Source organism: Microtus oregoni, unplaced genomic scaffold (genome assembly GCF_018167655.1).
Source record: "Microtus oregoni isolate MIOR12 unplaced genomic scaffold, Mior012 000033F_ref0000390, whole genome shotgun sequence".
In the NCBI taxonomy this organism is placed as follows: Eukaryota; Metazoa; Chordata; class Mammalia; order Rodentia; family Cricetidae; genus Microtus; species Microtus oregoni.
In genome coordinates this window covers 10,920,342-10,941,468 of record NW_024543092.1, presented here as the reverse complement: position 1 = coordinate 10,941,468, position 21,127 = coordinate 10,920,342, and the positions used below count along the sequence as shown (strand labels likewise).

At 44.7% G+C, this 21,127-nt stretch overlaps 1 protein-coding gene across 1 annotated transcript in view; it reads right to left on the bottom strand.

The window, feature by feature from the left end:
- Positions 1–21,127, bottom strand: part of Mthfd1l (methylenetetrahydrofolate dehydrogenase (NADP+ dependent) 1 like) — a 179,172-nt gene that overhangs the window by 101,254 nt on the left and 56,791 nt on the right. Inside the window, exons 13-19 of the mRNA XM_041680308.1 lie at positions 19,549–19,595; positions 17,045–17,152; positions 16,081–16,155; positions 14,173–14,275; positions 7,743–7,819; positions 1,694–1,834; positions 812–880 (exon numbers count right to left, since the gene is read on the bottom strand). Coding sequence (XP_041536242.1) covers positions 812–880; positions 1,694–1,834; positions 7,743–7,819; positions 14,173–14,275; positions 16,081–16,155; positions 17,045–17,152; positions 19,549–19,595 — 620 coding nt within the window. The remainder of the gene's footprint in view (positions 1–811; positions 881–1,693; positions 1,835–7,742; positions 7,820–14,172; positions 14,276–16,080; positions 16,156–17,044; positions 17,153–19,548; positions 19,596–21,127) is intronic.

The following is a 21,127-nucleotide window of genomic DNA, read 5'->3' as shown; positions in this document are numbered from 1 at the left end:
CCAAGACAAAAATCTCAGTGTTTGTGTACAAGACTATACAAAAGTGTCACCACCAAAGTGAGAAGATCATATCATATATTCTTAGAAAACATTTCTTAGTATTTACTGTATTTTACTTGGGAAGAAAAAAAATCAATCTATAATTATAAAGCAGACAATTTATAATTAACATTAGACAATGTCGGGTAAAAATGGTAGTACCATCCACAGGTACACTAGGTAGGGCTTTATTTTCTATTCTTTCTATTCTAGTCAATTAAGCCAAAGCCAAGACATAAGTCACACCAAAGAATCAGTTAATTTACTTTTAACTTTTGATTTATGTTTTTCAGAAGACCAAGAAGTTATTCTGACACTTTGCCAGACTCACACTGGCCGGAAATATTCATATTGTCTACAGTCAATCCAATGAAGACAAATGCTACATTATAAACAATTATAAAAGAAAACCAGGGCTGGGTCCTCAGTCAGTAAAGTCCTTGCCATAAAGGATCTGAATTTTAACCCCAGAACTCAATTGAAAAAAAAAGTGGCATGGTGGTACATTTATAATCCCAGTGCCCAAAGGGCAGAGCTGGGTAGAGCCCTAGGCTGGTCAGCCAGTCAGTCTAGCCTTTTTGGCAAGTTCTAGGCTAGTGAAAGACCCTGTCTCAAAAACTAAAGTTGATAGCACCTGAGGAGATAATACCAAAGGTCGACCTCTGACCTGCACACACATGCATGTATATGCGTGTGGCATCCCTGCTCAACATGCACACATACACATGAAAAAAAAAATCAATACAGAAAAAAAAAAAAGGAGACTACTTACTTCCAGGGTCTGCATCAGATTTGGTTTGATGGCATCTTTCATCAAAACTGTCAAAGCACCTGTCACCCCCTACAGGAGAGAAAAAGATGCATAAATTAGCAAGAGGACTCCTAGGGCCATGCTGATTTGTCCCCTGTCCCCGATTCTGCTTCTAGGTGGGCATCTCGCAAGCTGACCAGGCACCTGGGATTGTTGACTCTGTCCATGTCTTGTTCACCCCAGCCTGGCCAACCCTACCAGCCCAGCCTGGCCAAGCCTACCAGCCCAGCCTGGCCAACCGTACCAGTCCAGCCTGGCCAACCCTACCAGTCCAGCCTGGCCAACCCTACCAGCCCAGCCTGGCCAAGCCTACCAGTCCAGCCTGGCCAAGCCTACCAGCCCAGCCTGGCCAAGCCTACCAGCCCAGCCTGGCCAAGCCTACCAGCCCAGCCTGGCCAACCCTACCAGTCCAGCCTGGCCAACCCTACCAGCCCAGCCTGGCCAAGCCTACCAGCCCAGCCTGGCCAACCCTACCAGTCCAGCCTGGCCAACCCTACCAGCCCAGCCTGGCCAAGCCTACCAGCCCAGCCTGGCCAACCCTACCAGCCCAGCCTGGCCAAGCCTACCAGCCCAGCCTGGCCAACCCTACCAGCCCAGCCTGGCCAAAGCAAGTGGGGATCAAGACAGACAAGGATGGTGAAATGGTTATGAAACACATTTCAGGTGTTCTGGTCGCAGCCAGGTATAGACCTGTTATTAACACAAAGGAAGCAGCAAGGTTTGTGCAGGAGACAGTGGGGCAGACAGAACTCTTCAGAACCCCAACTGTGCACCAGTATAAGAAGGAGATCTCTGTTCTTCAAATGGACCCTAAGTTCTCCAGGGCCTCCGAGCGACACTCACCAAGTCCTCAGCTGTCACAGGCTGCCCATCTTTGTCACTGGCCACCACCATCCTTCCTAGCCGCTCCTTCATGTCGGCGAGGCTATCCGTCAAGGCCAGTACCGCCATGATCTCACTGGCCACTGCAATGTCAAACTGTGCCTGAGAGAGCAAAGCAGACGCTGTGGTCAGTTGAGGAGCTACTGGAGGGACACTTTTCACAAGGTCTTAGCAGTCACAGCTGGGGGCTATCCCCTGTGGGAAGGTTCACACTGATTGTGTTTTTTTTCTAGAGTGCACAGCACGTAAGGTCTTGTGCTCCTACCATCAAAAATGGCCTCCCTAGGTTGTCCACATTGTCTACTATGCTCTGTTGAATAGCAGTCAACTGGGTGACGCCTGTGAAACCTGCTGCTCACTGTACCATGCAGCTTGCATGCTTCAGCCTGCTTCAGACTAACATTAAGTACTAACGTAGAACACTGGTGTAGCTCAATGGTGGAGTTCTTGTTTAGGATGTACGAAGCCTTGGGTTTGGTCCCCTTCCGAAGTATTAGGATTGTTATCTGTCTCCTGAGCATCTTTATCACTAAAATGTCTGGCCACAAAGGCAGGGACCATAGAGGAAGACTCCCGGATACCAGCAGGGACAATGGCCTGTGATACCCAGTAAGTGTTTAGTGCATACTGAATGAACTAGTCGGTGAACTACTGGCTACCTCTGTTCATAGCAATCGGTCTGGGAAGGAGGTCACATTATAATCCCCTCCACCCTGCTGATCTCCTCTCTCTTCTTTTCATTGAGGTGGGAATTAAACCCAGGATGGTAGTACACTAGGCGAGCATGCTAGCCCTGAGCCACAGGTCCATTAATACTTAATTACAACTCCTTGTGTACAGGGAAGAAGAAACACTGGAATAAGAGCATCCTGCCAGCTTCCTGTCCACAAGGCCCACTTCTTGTTGAGTTTCCTCTCAGCACAGTTTCGCCCAGCAGCTTAAGAATGACCTGGAACTGATTTGTATTTGGTTCTGACGGTATGGCTCCATCCTACCCTAAGGCTCCCAGCAATGACAGCCAGAGAGCATCGACTCTCTTAAAAAAAAATTTCCCAGGACTTCCTCCTCCCCTCTTTTGGCTCCAAGAGCACGTTGTACAGAGTCCAGTGGGAACAAAGGAGGAGACAAGGAGGGCGTGTTTCCTCCTGTACACAGTCCAGCCGCTGGGGAAATACCTGCACATAGCCACTTCGTTAAGCTCCAGCTTAATTCTCTGGATCCCATGGGGAGTGTGAGTCAGACAGGTTCATCAAGCTCAGAGAGAGAGAGAGAGAGAGAGAGAGAGAGAGAATATGGTTCTGCCCTGGTGGGATCACCTTATGAGGTATTTTATTACCCACGTTCATCACCGACAGATGAGGAACTGAAGGCAGGAAGGAGCTTGCTGGCTCCTTCCTGGTTGAGATTGTATTAGCCATTGATCTACTGAAAAAATACTGCCGGAAAGCTATATCCTCAATACAACTCTCTCTAAAACATACGTGATTTTTCATTGAATGATACCTAACTTTTAAGCACAAGTGTGTGCAAAAATGACCAAAATGTTACTATTTTCTGTGCATAACATGAGCCTGGCAATGCTTTTGCAATATGATCTATATAGCAAGCAACTTATAAAATTTTTCATGTGTATATGAGCACTTCACTTGCAATTGTTTCAGTTCTAAAACTCTAAGGCTGCATCATGGTGGAGGCTTCTAACTCCATCATCTGGGAGGATGAGGCAGGAGGATCATGGTTTCGGGGCCACCCTGGGCTACCTAATAAGTTCCATATCAGTCTTCACTAAATAGCAAGACCATATGTGAATGCATGTATATATGCATGTGTGTATGTACATATGCATGTATGTACATATCAATGCAAACTGAGTCGATCTTAGGGTCATTTACATAACTGAGGCTATTTAAGGATCATTGTTCCTCATTTTACTAACCAATGTGTTTGAGAGAGGAACGTTCACATTGCTTGGCAAATAAAACACTCCAAAATCACATAAATGGATTACCACAGATATAAACAAAAGGACAGTGTACCATATCCCTCAGATTGGCAGAGATTTAAACAAAAGGACAGTGTACAATGCTGCTAAGTCAGTGAGTGGATTTACCTTTCCTGGAAAGCAATGCAGAAATCTAAGCATCATACAACACACTGACTCTCCAAGTGCATCCCTGGAAACCTACCCCCAACATAATACCAGACAAGTACACGCCTCGGCACAAACATGCTTACTATGTCCTATTTAGGAGAGTCAACCATAATAAACAGCCCACGTGTCCTTTAACAGAAATTGGTGAGCTGGCTGATGTATCTCTATGAGCTTACACAGCCATTCAAACCAGTGACATGGAGTTTTACCTTTATTAATGCAGGCTGACGATCTAGAGTATGAAGATTTAACCAAGCAATCAACCCTCTAATATAACCCTTTATTATGTAAAAACTGCCTAAAGCGATACGAAATATAAGCAACCTGCCAAGTAATTTAAACTACTACTATGTATACGAAGCTATCCTCGAACCTACAGGGATCCTCCCGCTTCTGCGTCCTAAGTCCTAGGATTACAGGCCTGCACCACCACATGGAGTCGCACTTACTGTCTTCATCTATAAGGCCATCGACACCATTTCATAGTGGCATTTGATCTTTGTATCTGTCAAATGTCATTTCTTTGTTCTATTTCTTTGTCCAACAGATCCCTACGGACACCAACCACTGCCTGTGAGAGCGTACAAGAATGAGTACAGGAGGCAACAGACACTGCTTTTGGGAGAGCATGCAAATCACAACGACAGGAAGGGTTTCAGAGGTAGGGTTCAGCAGAGGAGAGGAGACGGGACACCGCAGCATTATGAAGGTGGCCAGGGGATGAGCCATATCTGAGTGTTAATTGTCAAACATCCTTGTTAGATACAATAATCCGTGTTCTGTGTCCCAGATAACCACTTGTCTTAAATTTTCTGTGTGAGTCACTGTTTTAGATGGATGATTTTGATTTTCAAGCGGATCAAAACTGGCCTGTTGCTTACTTCATTGTCTCTGCCTGTTGTCAGCACCAGCCCCTCCCAACAGCGACTTCTGCTAATGGCTGCCTTGTTCCAGGAGGCTGTCTCCTATTCTCTCAAGTTCTCCTTCACTCCAGTGTGTTTCCCGCTAGCTCTGTTGTTTTGCTCTCTCTGCGAAGCCTCCCTTCATCATTCTCCTTCAGAACTCTGAGTGAATTTCCCCAAGGCCACCTGGCATTTGGTGTGGTTGATGAGAATTTTGATTCCTCTGTGAGTAATCAGGACCCTTTCTCTTTGGCAGCATGGAGGAATTTCTTCATTATTCCTTCCTGTTCTGAAATCTCAGCTTGATGTTTCTGGGGAGAAGTCTTTTGTTTTGCTTTTCTCCCCTACCCGCAACCTTTCTGTTCCACATTTGTCTTTTAAAATGGAAACACTGTTTTCCTCATCTGAGAAGTTCTCGTCCTGTTAGTTCTTTGAATAGACTACCCACTTTGTTCCAAGGTGCAGTGCTCTGTAGAGCCCTACCTATGCGGCTAGCTTTTGCCTTTGTCTTCACATATGTGTATGCGTGTGCATGTGTGTGCGCGTTTAGGTCAAAGGTTAGCATCGGTGTCTCCCTCAGTTCTTTTACTTTGTGAGTAGTCTTCCATGGCTGTACAGCAACTCCCAAGGGCTCTTCTGTCCCTGCCTCCCCAATGCTGGGATCATAGGTACATGTCATCATGCCTGACTTTCCTTACATGGGTACAGGAAATCCAAATTCAGGTCATGTTTATGTACCAACTAAGCCATCTCCACATGGTCATTTTTGAGATAGGATCTCTGTATGTAGCCAAAGCTGGCTTCAAACTTGTAATCCTCCTGTCTTAGCCTTCTGAGTGCTGGCATTATAGTCATGTGTCACTGTGCCCTGATGGAACCTTTATAACTGAGTTTTGGGGATCAAACCTAGGGCATTTAGGACTTCCAGATATGCCCTTTCTCTCTCTTAAACCCTTGGATCTATTTTTTCGTTTTATTCTTGGAACCATTTCTAGATAGTTCCTTGGTTAGAAGTCCCCTTCTACAGTACTTACTCCATCACCTTCGATTTTTCCATCATGGTAAGATCTTATCACAATTCTTGCCACACCAGTGAACCCTCATTGGGTACTGCAGCTTCTTCACCCCTTTGAGAATTCACACACCACTCAGACTCCGCCCATTGATCTCCTAATTGTTTCCTTGGGTATGTGATTTCCTCTTCCCAGGACCTGGTCAGTTTTCATGCTGTCTATTTCTTTACATGTGAGGGCTTGAGGCCCTCTCTCACCTGTCTGAGGACACAGCTTTGTAATAATATCCCGAAGGAGGGCAAGCTGCTTTTGGCTTTTGTCATGGAGCCATTCCCAGGCCCATTGCTACCCTTTACACGTTTAACACACCAATGCCAAAAAGTCTATGTTCTCTTAGAAAAGGGTTCCAGCATGTTGGTTTTCTCTAAATGAAAACTCTACTGGCACCTGCCAGGCAAGCAGCATGTGCCAGCCCGTGACTGCAACATGAATGGTTCCCTGTGGGTTGGGCAATGACCCGGTCCCTCACCTCAGGATCCCACTCAAGATGCACATGTATATGCTGTGACCAGGTGTGTAAGGACAACAGTTAGGTCCCCACCCACCAGCGTCTAGGGATCATCCCCAAATACTAACCCTAAAGGGTGGCTGGTTTCTCCTGGTCTAAGAGCTAGGATGCCTTGCACCTCTGAATTAGAGGTCACTCCTCTATATTCTAGGTTATTCTCTCCATTAACTAAATTCCTTCTGCAAATTTTTGAGGAAGGATTGTGGTTTTCTAGCACAGATAATGTTGATCATGTGAAATCTGTGTATGAAAGTTCCAGAGTTTAGGGTAAGAAGGGAGGCACATAGTCTTCGCAAGCTTCTTGATCCAACCTCTAGTTCGTTTGTTCGTTCCTTCCTTCCCTTCCCTCTTTGTTTCTCTTTCTTCTTTCATTCCTTCTTTCCTTCATTTCTTTTCTCTCTCCTACCTTCCTTCCATTTCCTTCCATGAATGTATGTGTGTGTGTGTGTGTATGCATGTGTGTGTATGTGTGTTACGCATGGGCACATGTGTGTGAGTTAACAAGGTGTCTTCCTTGCTCACATTCCATCTCACACAGTGAGGCAGCTCCAAGTGGCTCATCTTTGTCCCCTACATGCTTGAGTCACAGCAGGTCACCATGGCCGCCCAGCATGAATGAGGGGTGACCCTGAACTCCAGTCTGCATGCTTATGCAGCGACGGTTTCACTCACCCAGCCATCTCCCCACCTTCACCTTCTAATTCAAAATCTACCAAAAGTTGCCGAAATCCGTTTGGTATGAGAAATCGCTATTATCATAAAAGTAACTTTTTCCACTAATAAAAATTTAATGTAAAGCTCATAAATTAAAAAAAAACTTTCCAAAGAAAGTTTACTATAAAAAAAAAAATTAGAAGGCTGTTGTGCCTGGCTAAAAAACTATGGAATGAATTTATATTTCCTAAGTTCCACTATCCCACATCAGAGATCCATTAAATGGAAGGCATAATCCCCTCTCCCACATTGTCTGCTTTTGAGTAATAAGCTATTATCCTTTGAAAAATTCTCCATGTTATTAAACATAATAAGTAGGTGTTTGCTCTTTGGTTTATGAAACTCAAGTGATGTATCTGAGACTTTCACTTTTCCATTGTTATATATCTGTTGCATTATGGAACTATTCCCAAATGAGTCTCCCCAGAAACATAGCCAAAAGTGCTTAGAAGAGGATACTGGAGACTTCCTGCCTCCCAACGCTCTCATTTCCAGAGCAATCCTGAAACTGTCAACTACTAGATCAGTAGAGACAGTGGGAACCCACCCGAGATAGTGGGAGAGCCACCAACACTGCTGCTGGGGGAACAGAAGCAAAAAGCAAAGAGTGGAAATCAAGCCTAGGAAGGAGAGAGACTTCCGGGAAGATGGCGCCACCTACCTGCCGGGAATATCCTTTCTCTGTGCTTCCCTGCCCGATAGTTATTCTTCTCAGGAATCGGTCATTGGTATCCAATACTGAAAGAGAACAGGTAGGTTATTCTATAAACAAATATGGACTGGCCATGCTGGGAGATGCTGAGGAAAGAGCAGAAAACAAGAGTCAAGGTCTGGCTTCATTTGAAGAATTGAATGAGTGAGAAAGACACGGTCTAGTGGGAAGTGTCTTATAGACAGTGTATCAAGTGATGGTGGGCCAGGCTGGGTGTTTTTGATTAGGCAGCAAGGACCAGTAGTTCTGAAAGTGTATTTTCCAATGACATCTAAGTGATAAGTCAGTTTTGTTCCTCATACATGTAAGAGTCAAATGGCCCAGTATTTCTACTCCTATGTGTTATTCAAAAACCTAGACATAGAGACCTGAACAGAAGTGTAAGCGCTCACGTTCATAGCAGCTCCATGCACAGTGGCCAGAGAGTAGGAGTAACCAAAGTTTCCACCAAGAGATAGATGGACTGACTGACGATATGTTGCATAGCATAAAATGAGCATTCTGATATGTACCCTACAAATGTCCTAAATACTGTGCAGACAAAGAAGGGCAAATGCTGTATGGTTCTCCCTCCATGAGGGCTCAAAAATAGGCAAATCCACAGACACAGAAAACAGATGCGCTGGGGTCACCAGGAGGGGGGATGTTACTGACTCATGGGTCCAGGGCAGTGGTTCTCAACCTGTGGATAGGAGACTCCTTTCGGAGTTGCATATCAGACATATGCATAACAGATATTTAGATTTCAATTCATAGCAAGGAGTAGCAAAATTACAGTCATGAAGTAGCAATGAAAATAATTTTATGGTTGGCGGTCACCAAAACATGAGTTATATTAAGGGGTAGCAGTATTGGGAAGGTTGAGAACAACACTGGTGGAGGGTTTTTGGAGGGGATGGTGGTGAGGTTTGGGTATAGGCAATGGTGATGGAGGAATCACTGCGGATGTAGTCAGTGCTAGCAGCTTACAGTCACGGATGGTCAAGAGGGAAACCATTGGCCGCACATATTTTACCATGCTAAAAAGAAAAGCCAAAGGAAATACAGCACATGGGAGGAGACAGGCTGTGGTTAGATCAGATACAACTCTTGCTTGTGTGAATTGCACCGGTTGAGAAAGTCTGTGAAAACTATCTGGCTTAGAGAAGCTAAATTTATAATGCCAAGAAAGGCAGAATAGACACTTTTCTCATCTTTGTGATTTAAAACAGCAGGGCTGTTCACAGCAACAACTGAGATCCAACTTACTAAAGTGTATAATATGCCACCAATGAAAACAGAGATGATGTATTTGGGAACTGGGAGTATCTGTAGGATGAAGACTGTTCATCTTTCCAATGACATACAAATCCTTCTCGGGCCCTCACCCCAGCTGCTGCTGCCATGTCTGTTTTCCTCTCTCTCTCTCACCCCCCCACATGCCCACACACCCACCCACCCACCCACACATGTGCACAATACTCCAAACACACCCACAGACAAATATATACAAACTTCTACTATTATTTTTTAAGCCAGAAGCAGAACACCTGCAAGGTTCAAGGGCTGCATCTCCACAGTGTCACCAGAAGTCCCACTGTCGCTTTTACTCCCAAGATGCTGGGTACACAGTCACATGCAACAAAAACATCTCCTTTTTTTTCTTTCTTTCTGTGTAGTATATAAATACTCCTGGACACAGACGAAGGTCACCTCTCCAGCAAATGTATTTAAAGTCAACAACAGACCATTCAAATTTTATATTGACAAAGGGAAGACAAACATCACCTTCCACGATGCCCCAGTAGAGCACTGTGACCTACCAAGATACACCCAGTGAAAAAGCTCTGGGAACTCAGTACCAGTGACAGACGTGTGACACGCGAGAGAAGACATGTGGTTCAATTCCAACCCACAAGACACAGATGTGGCTAAAGCCCTAAAAAAGTGACAGGAACACACAGCTGGCATCTACATGATAGAGCTAAAGAGGTCATCCGCTACATGCTCATGCCTTCCTTCCTGGAGCAGGTTCTGAGGGCTTTTTCTGTACCCAGTCCTGTGCTGGCTAGGCAGGAACATGAAGGTGCACAAGGTGCCAGTCTGTGACTCCTGGCGTTTCCTAAGAGAAGATGCACAGAGAGCACCAGAGTGCAGGCATGGAAGGAAGACAGAAGCTTAGGGGATTGACTGTCTTCTTTCTTCCCTTAATCTAAGTAGTTTCTATAGAGCTATAGTGTTGACTGTGACCACAGGAATGCCCGGAGCATTCCTGATCCTTCAAGTAACCAATACCAGCGCAAGAGCTGAAGGACAGGCACTGGTGCCATACCAGGGCAGGCCATTGTTTGGCTTCGATAGAAGACATGGCATCCTTTTCCCATAATGCCACTGGGCTAGGATTGAGAAGCGGAAACATAGTATCTAGAGACTGACAATGAGTAGGGCTACTGGGCCCTTGGCTGGTGATGGGAGATAGACTTGCGTGCAAGTCTCTAAGGTTCTGGGGAGTTGGATTCTCTAAGAGGCAGGGGCTTTGGGATACCCAACATAACAAAGTCTAGTTTCCTGGTCCTTGGGGGATAATACATGCCTGGAGATATGTTTTCCTTACTGCCTCTGTGATGTGGTTCTGGAACAGTCCAGTATCTTAAGCTCTACTCACCTGGGTTATACTTGGTCTCAAAGCCAGAAAACTCTACCAGTAAACGTTCTCAGTTCATCAACAAAGACTCTCCACGCTCCAACCGACTCGCTAGTCAGGACCAAACTGCGCATCAGGTGTCAGCCCGAATTCCTCTGGCCCAGGTGCCTTGTCCTCACCAATAAAATTTGCCTGCCTTTAGCACCCCGAACAGTAATGCAAGTCTGTATTTTTCTGGGCTAACTTTTGAAGTTGTCACTTCCACTAAAATTGATTTGTAACCACAGAGCATTCCAATTCTTCCTGTCTTCGCACAGAGAATCCAATTGCACACTGGTCCCCATCAAAGAGGTGATATGCCATGATTTCTGAGGCTGGGGCAGAGTGCAGATGTGCAGGGATGCCAGTTGGTCTGAGAGTTTCTCTTCCAGCAGAACCACACATATGGTTGAAAGTACACTGAAAACATTCCATTGCCCAGTTCTTCTTTTACTAAAAGGTCCCCGAAAACAATTTAAAGAGTATCACAAGCTCAGAGATGTTTTTGAAAGGCTGACTACACATTTTGTAAACAAATGATATTTTAATAATAGATCTTTCTAGTAGAAAAAAAATTCTAGAAAAACTAATGCCCCAGGAAAATGCTGAAACTATTTGTGTTGGCGGCTGAAAACATTGTTGATTTTAGACTTGTGGCATGAACAAGTCATATAGCTCATCCCCAAAGGACTATTCTAGAGTCATTTAAATGACCACCCCAACCCAGGTGCTGGGGATATAGCTTGGAGATGCACATATGTTTTGCATGCCAAAGACTGTGTGGGTTAAATCTCTAGCAACATGAAAAATAATAATAAAAAAATGAATAAACTATCCCAAGAAAGAGCTAACAAAGTAGAACATGCTTAGGTTATAACTGAATTGTGTAGGAAATAAACCCCATACAAATAAATGGTAAAAGAGTTGTACAGAAAAATCGGATATACCAAAAACTATGATTAGCAGTTATTAACATTGTGAAACCCCCCTGACTTTTTTTTTAAAACAGGTTTTGATGAAATCATTACAATAGCATTATTTGCTTTAAAATAAAAAATGGATCCGTGCAGGAGTGCTCAAGGGGATTTTAACAATCTTAGGAGACGAAGACTGCAGAGAAACAACATAACACAGCTGTTACCCTCCAAGGGTCACAGGGGACGCGCTTTTGAGTTTATGTGTGTTCACATTTCAGTGGAGCCTCCCCATGGGGAGGCTGATGTTACTACAGGTTCCACATCCAAAATCCAAACCTTTTAAGTATTAATATAATACCGGTAGTGGAAAAATCCCACAGCCTAAAACAGCTTCATTTACAAAATTATTTAACATAAACTCTAAAATATCCTTTAGGCTATGAGCGGGAGATGTAAACACAGCAAATGACCCTTGTGTTTAGACTTGGCTATCATTATTGCGCTGTCTGCCCAAACCACCAAACTTCAGGGATGAAGTCTGGAACACTACTGGTCTCGGTGTTCTGGATAAGAGCTTCTCAAAATAGATGAGGAAACCGGGGAAGTGGTTTGCATAGCTCAAATGTGGTAGGGTTAAGAGAGAAGACTCCATGCCTGGTCTTCCTTTGTCTCTTGTCAGCAAGGTCTGCTGGGAGACACTCAGTTCTTACTGGCTTAGCTGAATGGGCTTTTCGGAAGACAGCTCAGAAAGGGTGGGAGGCTGGCTGAAGCCGGGAAGAAGACTGGCCTAGAAAAGAGATGGGCTAAGGAGGGCCACGCCCATGAAAAGAGTATGAAGCAGGCCCCTGGTGGAGAGAGGAAGTCCTGAATGACAAACTGCCTGATGGCGACCTGACGGCCCAGGATAGGAGCCCCTGAAGCTTTTGACTGAGGAAATAACAGGGTGGTTGGTCTGCATTGAGAACCTACTGAACTAAGGGAAGGAAATGCAAACAGAAGAATGTGCGAAAGGTAACTTATAATTCAGGTATTGGTTGAACATATTCTGAAGGAGGATAGACAGGTCTGAGACACATGCCATCCACCACTTCGGTGACCTGTAGGGTTGCCACATCTCCGTGAAGCACAGACACCATCATCTCCGTGCTGTATTCAAGACTCCAGAACACAGAGCAGGGGCACTGTTCAAGGCCACGTAGCCCAGCAGGGTGGTGGCTGCTCTCCAGGCTGAACTCCGTGTTCAGTCCTTTGCCCACTGTTCTGCTGATGTGACTTGAGGAAAAGCCAGGGAGAAGAAGCAGGGACACTGAGAGGGAACCAGGGAAAGCGGAGGCAGAACTGAGGCAATCTGTGAAGCGTGCAATTGCCAGAGTGACACATACGCAGGACACAGCTGGAAACACACCTATACTTCTAACATTCTAGGATCAGGGCAGATTCCAGGCCAGCCTGGCCCTCATGGCAAGTTTAAAACCAGCCAGAGCTACATCACAAGACCTTGTCTCAGAAACAAAAGGGACTGGGGATCCGGCTCAGCTGATAAAGTGTGCCACCTCACATGAGAGCCTGAGCTGGATCCCCAGCTCTCAGATACAAAGCAGTACCCCCTCTGTACCCGGGAAGCAGAGAAGGGAGGGGCTTTCTGGCCAACCAATCTAATTGTAGGTTCAGAAAGATCCCCGATGTCAACTGGTGGCCTCCATGCATGTGTGCACACTTGTGCATACCCACATCCGCACACACCCATGCCCCAGTTAAGAGCACTTATTGCTCTTGCAGAGGACCCAGGTACCCACATGGCAGCTCAACCACCTGTGAGCCCAGTTCCAGATATGACTTCCTCTTTTGGTAGTCAGGAGCACTGCATATGTATGGCATAGTCACAAACACACAGGCAAAACAAAAGATTTAAAAAAATTAAAAAAGGATGTAGGCTTTAGGCTCAACTCTCTCCTTTTGTTATGCTTTATCCCTCCCAACTGAGGTCCTGAATATAACAAAGAATAATGTAAAATACGTTTCTTTCTTAAAAAGTAGAGGAACAAACTAGGTTTGGGTGAAGAGAACTCACCAGGACAAAAAGAGATCTTGCCTTCAAAACATTTTACAATGCAGATCCATAAAGTAAAGATGTTCTTTAGACACTTGGTGTAATTAGTCCCCATGATCTCAGAGCACTAGTGGGAAGTGTGGCTTTGTGGGAGTAGGGGTGGCCTTGATGGAGGAAGCGTGTCACTGTGGGGGTGGGCTTTGAGGTCTCCTTTCCTGGGGCTATGCTCAGTGTGGTAGTGTGGTACACAGTTGCTTGCTGCCTGCCAATCCAGATGTAGAACTCCCAGCTCTTTCTCCAGCACCAGGTCTGCTTGCATGCTATCATGTTACCCACCGTGACGGTAATGGACTGAACCTCTCAACTGTAAGAGAGCCACCCCAGTTAAATGTTTTCCTTTATAAGAGTTACCGTGGTCATGGTGTCTCGTCACAGCACTAGAAGCCCTAACTAAGACATTGAGAGAAGGTGGTGTTACTTTGTGATGTCTAGGTTTGCGCGTACCAGATGAGAACTCTCCCACTAAGCTCCACCCACAGCCCCTCCTTGGGCATCTGGAAGAGAGGGAGTGAATGGGACTGAGCGGAGAGAGAGGTGTTGGGGAGGAACAGGAACGGAGGGTGAGATTATAAAGCCCAGAATAAGCAACTGTATGTCAGACTGAGTATTTATGAATTGAACTTAAAGATGGGGCTCAAACACGCCCTCCCAGTCGGGTCCCGAGTGCCCTCTGGTTTCCCCAGTACCTACCTCTCTGCCATGTGATAGTTGAGGGGTCAATGTTGAGGCGGGCAAACTTCCTCACTTCTTCCTCTGTCAGTGTGCTTGGGTCAGTCTTATTTATCCCCAGTCTCTAATAATTGAGGAGAAATTAGATAATAAGAACAAGAACAAGAAGCCAGACTCAAACAGAATCATCCTGTGTGATGCCCTATCTCCATGGTTACTAAGGTCCTGGCAAAATACAAAACCTGCAGAGAGCTGTGGGTTAGGTGAACACATTGTAGTGTATGTCTTCTACAAGGGGAAGGTAGTGGGGATCTACGAATACCCTAAAATGATGATCTGAAAATGGGGTCCCGTCAGCAGCACACAGCAAACACATGTGCTTGCAGCTCCTGTGAGGCTGGTGCTACCTACTGGTGTGGTCCTGAATACTGAGCTCGGAAGGTGCACAACCCGCTGTCACCATGGGGGCTTTACCTCACTGGCCAAAGGAAGTGCATGTCTAAGTTTCAAAGGAATAAAGTTCTACTTCACTTGGAAAAAATGAATTAAAAATTTTAAGTTGGCTGTGGTGGTGTATTTGTATAATCCCCAGCGCTTGGGAAGCAGGGACAGGAGGATCAGGAGTTTGAGGCTAAGCTACATGAGACCCTGTCTCACAAAAGAAATACATAAAGCCAAAACAACACAAAGCTTTAATGGATTTAATTCTGTAAAGAAAATATCCTTTAAAAAGAGAAAACTTCTCTAGAAATATATTTAATGCCAGTTAGTGGTTATAAATTATACCGTAAAGGTTTTTTTTTCTTTAAAAAAATGGTTAATAGGACAAAAGCAGCCAATAGAACCAGAAAACATATGGAAAAGAATTAAGATGGCTTTTTCAAATACAAAGGGTAATAATTATTATCCTAAAAAACAAAACAAAATAAACAAACAAACAAAACCGAGAGATGGCTATCCAAAGTTACCATACCATTTTTTCAAATGGCTACAAATAGGAAACCATTTCTCTGCAGAAGAAGTCTCCTTAAAAACCTGATGTGTAAGCTAACGAGGGCGCTCACAGGCTAACAAGCAGTCCCCCCACATGAGGAAACAGAGCCTATGGCTCAGCATGCAAAATACCTGATGCCAACTCTAACACCTCAATTCAATACCTGGAGGAACTCCCACTTAAAGGAGAGAGACAACTTCCGTAAGCTGTCCTCTGCCTTACACACACACACACACACACACACACGCACATACACACACACACACACACACACACACAGAATAAGCAAGACAAAATGGAAATATTTTTTCTTAAACTACATGATCTTTAAAAGAAAAAAATGCAAGTTATCATTTCCGTAGCTCTTTGGTGCAGGGGTGCACCAATGGACTTAGCTGTGTGTGATGTTCTGAATTAATACTCAACCCATAGGTTGAGAAGCACCTTTGGGGGAGTAACACATCAGAGATCCTGCATATCAGATATTGACATTATGACTCATAACAGTAGCAAAATTACAGTTATGAAGTAGCAAAGAAAACACTTTTATACTTGGGGGTTAACCACAACATGAGGAACTGTACTCAAGTGTTGCAGCATGAGGAAGGTTGGGAATAACCAAAGAAGTATCTGAAAACCCAAATCAAGTCAAGTTTCTAGAATGTTCTCTCTCTTTTTTGTAAAGGTTTATTTACTTATTTACTTACTTACTTACTTATTTATTTATGTGCATTGGTGTTTTTCATATATATATGTATATCTGTGTGGAAGATGCCGGAGTCCCAGGAACTGGAGTTATGGACAGCTGTGAGTTGCCATGTGGGTCCTGGAATTGAACCCTAGGTCCTCCAGAAGAGTACCCTGTGCTCTTAACCACTGGGCCATCTTTTCAGCCCGAATCTTCTCTTCTTAAAAACCATTAACTGGAAACTTACTTTCAGCCGAGAAAGTTGGATTTCTGAAAACTCTCTTACTCCGTTCACTGAGGGAACCAGCCGATTGTACAGCGCCTAAGAAAACAAAACCACACAGCAGAGCTTCAGGTTCAGCCACATCTTGGAGAACCCTGAAACGGACACAGTTCACTACAGTTATGACCAAACAAGCTCTATTGGCACTTGAGGGCTGATACAAACAATCTCAACTTGAACTCTGTCATTTTAATAAAGCTTTGCAAAGTGGGAACGAGGCGCGTGACAAAGAGTTTGCGTAAGTCTACCCAGTCTGTCCTCTTACCACTTACCAAAGAGTTATCTGAGTTCAGTGGGAAGATTCAGTGAAAACGTAGAACCCTTATACCAAAGCATGCCAGGAAACACATGCCCACAACCTCTGTGAGGAATTATCTCCTAGAACTCAGTTGCTTTCAGTTCTGAGTTGGTTCTTGGACTTCACGCTTATGAAGGCAGAAAGGGCCTCTGAGCTCTTTCACCCTGCATGATGGCTGCATGTAATTTTAGTCTTACAAATGGCTGACTGTGGCTAAAACTTAATGGTACAGCTCATGCACAAAGACCTGGGTTCAAGTCCCAGTACTAGAAGCCCAACTCCCCCTCCCCCAAAAGTCCAATCCTCTTGAGAATGGACCAACGTGTCTGTGACCCTAGTGAAAATAAACGTTGTACCCAAGACCTTTACAACTTAAAAGACTCATCTCGAATAATTTTTGAACTAATTAGCATAGCACAATTCTCCCAGCTGCTCTGCAGCGATCATCGACCCACTTGAGAAGCTGATTGAAGTGTAGCTCTCCTCCTCTGGAAGAGAGGATATGAGGAAACCCCATCGAAATTTGAATAGACTTTCAGAACAGATGGGCTGTAACCATCTTCCGTGAAGTCCTCAAGGAGGCAGGAAGCCTGGGATAAAAGCCAAGATGGCTAACAAGGGCCCCCTCACCTTGTCTGTTTGGGTACTTTCATGTAAAATTCTTGTGTCGATGGCCGCAGCCAGCAAGTTATTAGCAGCGGTGATGGCGTGGATGTCCCCCGTCAGGTGAAGGTTGAACTAGAAAAAAATGTCACATCTCTCTATTTGTATCATACGAATAGCACTATTTTCAAAGGCTGCCTGAATTAATAAAGCAGTGTGCTAATTATCTGTATGTATCAGGAGCTGAGATGAGATGGCCTACATCAGAACACCAAGGTCAAGCCTCCCACTTGATGACAAAGAAGCATCGAGAGTCTGTCTCTCTTATCATAGATTCTTCCATCCACAGGCTAAAGGTGACACATTCTCATGGGCTTAATGACTAGTTTCTTTTTCACACTGTCTTCATTTCCAATCTTTTATTTGTACCCTTCATTATTTAGAAAACTATACTATATCAAACACACTTGGGAATAAAACAAGTCTTTGGGAGTAAAAATGAACTAAGAGAAAACATTACCGACAGTTTCGCGTTAACACGTTTACTAGTTAAGAAAGCAACACACTCATACTTTGGAAACTTTAATTTTTAAAATTAACTTAGTCAAGTTTTACTTATTGCCTTGTATGTATGTGGTGGAGAGAAGGGAGTGGGCATGTCATGGCATGTGTGGAGGTCAGAGGACAGCTTCCTGGAATTGGTCCCTTTCCTTTCTCCTTTACTTGGGTTCTGGGCTTGAAATCAGGTTCTAGACTGGACTGCCCAGTGCCTTTAATGGCTGAGCCGTCTATCTTTCTGGCCCTTGCAGATTTCATGGAAAAGTTATTATGGCTTTCACATCTCTAACTTCCAAATCTGTAACCCGAAGAGCTTTCAAGTCGGTAACATTTTAAAGACCCACATGAAGCCACGAGTGGAAAATCCCATCCTCCATTTTGTTCCTGACTGAAATTATTAATATTCCCACACAAAACCCAGTGTGACCCTGCTAATCTCCTGTCAAGACCCTCCAATGGCTGACTATGATGCTTCAAGGCAAACCTAACTAACCTCTTGGCTATGAACTGAAGGCTGGCTCGTTTCTACTCTGCTGCCTTCGCCTGCCTACCCTGCCCCTATATTCTGGTCAAGTTCTGTGACATCGTGTGGTCCCCCAACAGACTATGTCCTTTTCTGTCACAGAACTGTCCTTACAGAGTTCTCCAACTGGAAACACCTTGCCTCGTTCTTCACAAGACTGGCATTCTTCAATCTAGTACCTTTAATTCCTTGGCCACCTAGAACTCATTCTAACGTTTCTCTGAGTCTCTGATGCCTTCGTATGGAATCTGCTCAACCAATACCCACTACATGGCAGACACTAAGATACGAGCCATGGATACAGATGGAACAGACACATAGTAAAAAAACAGTTTCAAGGGACAAACTGCCTGCCTCTGTGTGTGATGAGACACATAGAGCCATCCATGAGTCCCACACTGGGCCCTGGAGCTGAAGACCCACACAGATCAGCACTCTGTCCATATTTGCTAGCTTCCCTGCCATGGTCCTTCTTCTTCATCTTAATTTGGCCTTCAGGTCTTGGCTTCTCCTAACTCTTGAAGGAGAACTGGGGGGACTACTGAAGTGAGGCAGAGTCTTGGGGTCCCAACTTAGGCAAGGTAGTGAGGACAGAGGGAGAGTAGAACATTTCATGCATGGGAAAAGTCTTAGAACCAAGAGAAAATAGGGAACCAGTGTCAGTGGTTACACGCATGCTTAGCGTTCATGAGACCATACATCCCAGCAGCCACTTAGAAAACAGGCCAGGCACCTTCAAGGAACTTGATAAGAAGGGGACACAAAGACTACAATGCAGGAGCAAAGGCCTGTTACAATCTCTCAGATCATGCAGAAGTAACAGGTAACAGGAAGAACAGTGTCCTTCTTAGACAAGAGCTTAGGGAGACCTCAGGACTGCCACATGAGTTGATGCAGAAAGCAGGGTAGGAGCGAACACGTCCTGGTGAGATACAAGAGGAAAGGGAAGGGAAGCAAAATGAAGGAAGCGTTCTTGGAGAAGTAAAGATCAACACTATCAACTCCTATTGCCCATTTTCTCTGAGATGCTTTTATTTGTGGCCTCAGTTGGCAGAACAAACCCTCTATCCATTTCTGAGTTTGGCAGTCTAAGAGATGACTGATGGGCCTCAGGACAACATTATTTAAAATGGGCTCGAGTCCACACAGGCTTGGCGATACAGAACCATTTTGGAATTCTAAATTTTGGAATTTAGAAAGGCAATATGATGTGTATGCGTGTGTGCATGCATGCATGTGCATATGTACACAGATACATACATACACACATATTCATACACAAATATATTTTTATAATATATTTATAAAACACTTCAACCAGGGACTAGGTTAACATTCATTTGCTACAGAAAAATATGCGTATATTAATGGAAGGTGAATAGTCACACCAAGAAGCACATACATATCTGTACGTAGTCACCAGGGTCAGGTGGGCATCTCACAGCCTTACCTCCTCCATGGGGATAACCTGAGCGTATCCGCCACCTGCAGCTCCTCCTAGACAAGAGAGCAAGCACAGTGAGGTGAGTCCCCAGATCTAGTTACACAATAGACACAGACTAAAGGACGCTACTCACACCCAGTAGGGAAGGCCTGCTAAGGCCCAGAGACTCTATCCATACAAACAAAATTAAACAAAAACAGTGCACTGTATCTAGCAATGCCATTTTAGGCCTTCTGTTTCTTTGAATAAAAAGGAAGGTTGGCAGAGGCCTACAATCACAGCTCCTAGAGAAACTGTGAGGAGTATCACGGATTCAAGGCCTGCCGGCTAACAGAGTGAGCTGAAGGCTAGCCTGGGCAACACAGCAAGGTCCTACTTTTAAAAAATGTGAAAAAATGAAACAAAAAATGTCCCCAAAGGTAAATACAATACAGCAAATATCAGTACTATAAAACACATATTTCAGGATAAGAGATCATTTTATTAAATTCACTTTAGGGTCTACATTGGTTATGTTTCATCTAAGTCATACATAAATAAAACCTAACGCCCCCTGCCAGGCTTGGTGGAACACTCAGGAGGCAGACTCAAAAGGATTACAACAAACCCAAAGTCAGCCTGGTCTGCACAGCGAGAACATCCCTCAGAAATAACAGAACGGTGTGTGTGTGGTGGGGGAGGAAGTAGAAAGGGAGAAAGGAAAAGACAAGGGGAGGGGGAAGGAGAACTTGAGGGAATGGAATAGTAGAGATGGAGGAAGGACAGAGATGAGAACAAGGAAAGAGATATTTTGATTGAGGGAGCCATTATGGGGCTAGCAAGAAACCTGGGACTAGAGAAATTCCAGCTAAGACCCTAAGCAATAGAGGAGAGGGTGCCTAAACTGGACAAGCTGTGGGGGTTCAATCTTCAGCACCATGTAAGCCAAACAACAACAAAACCAAAAAATATTCACCGTGAATACCTCACTTCAGACATGAAAATGACAAACTTCAGGTAATTCATCTGATGGTTGCTTATCCCTTCCAATATTAGTTATTATACTAGACACTAGTCTCTCACACGCGTACGCCATTTTACAGCATAGCTTGCTCTTTCCATGTTATTTGAATCTCACAACAGCCAGATGAGCCTGGTGCTACAAACCCTTCTACACCTATAGATGGGGTCAGAGACGTGCAGATTGGCTGTAGACCTTGCAGAGGGGAGAGACACCAGCCATGAACAAGACCCTGGACTCTTTGCTCTAAGTCTCATGTCCAATCTGCTTCATAATGCATGGCCCTCCAGGAGGAATCAGTACTTAATGGGTTAGGAATTATTAATATTTGTAACAGTGATATAAATAAAACACAGTTAAAAACCGCACGCTGCCAAGATCACGCAGCAATTGCGGCAGTAAGGGCCGAGGAGTGACTTTCATGATAAATCAACAGAGCGGGAGTAATGAAGGGGAAGGTGCCAGACATCAGCTCCGCTAAGCCAGAGAGGAATTTCCTCACGGCTCCGCACACAGCCAGTTGTCTCCTCTCCAGAGCTCCTTGGCCCCACACAGCAACTCCCACAAGCTGCGACTTGGGGCCTG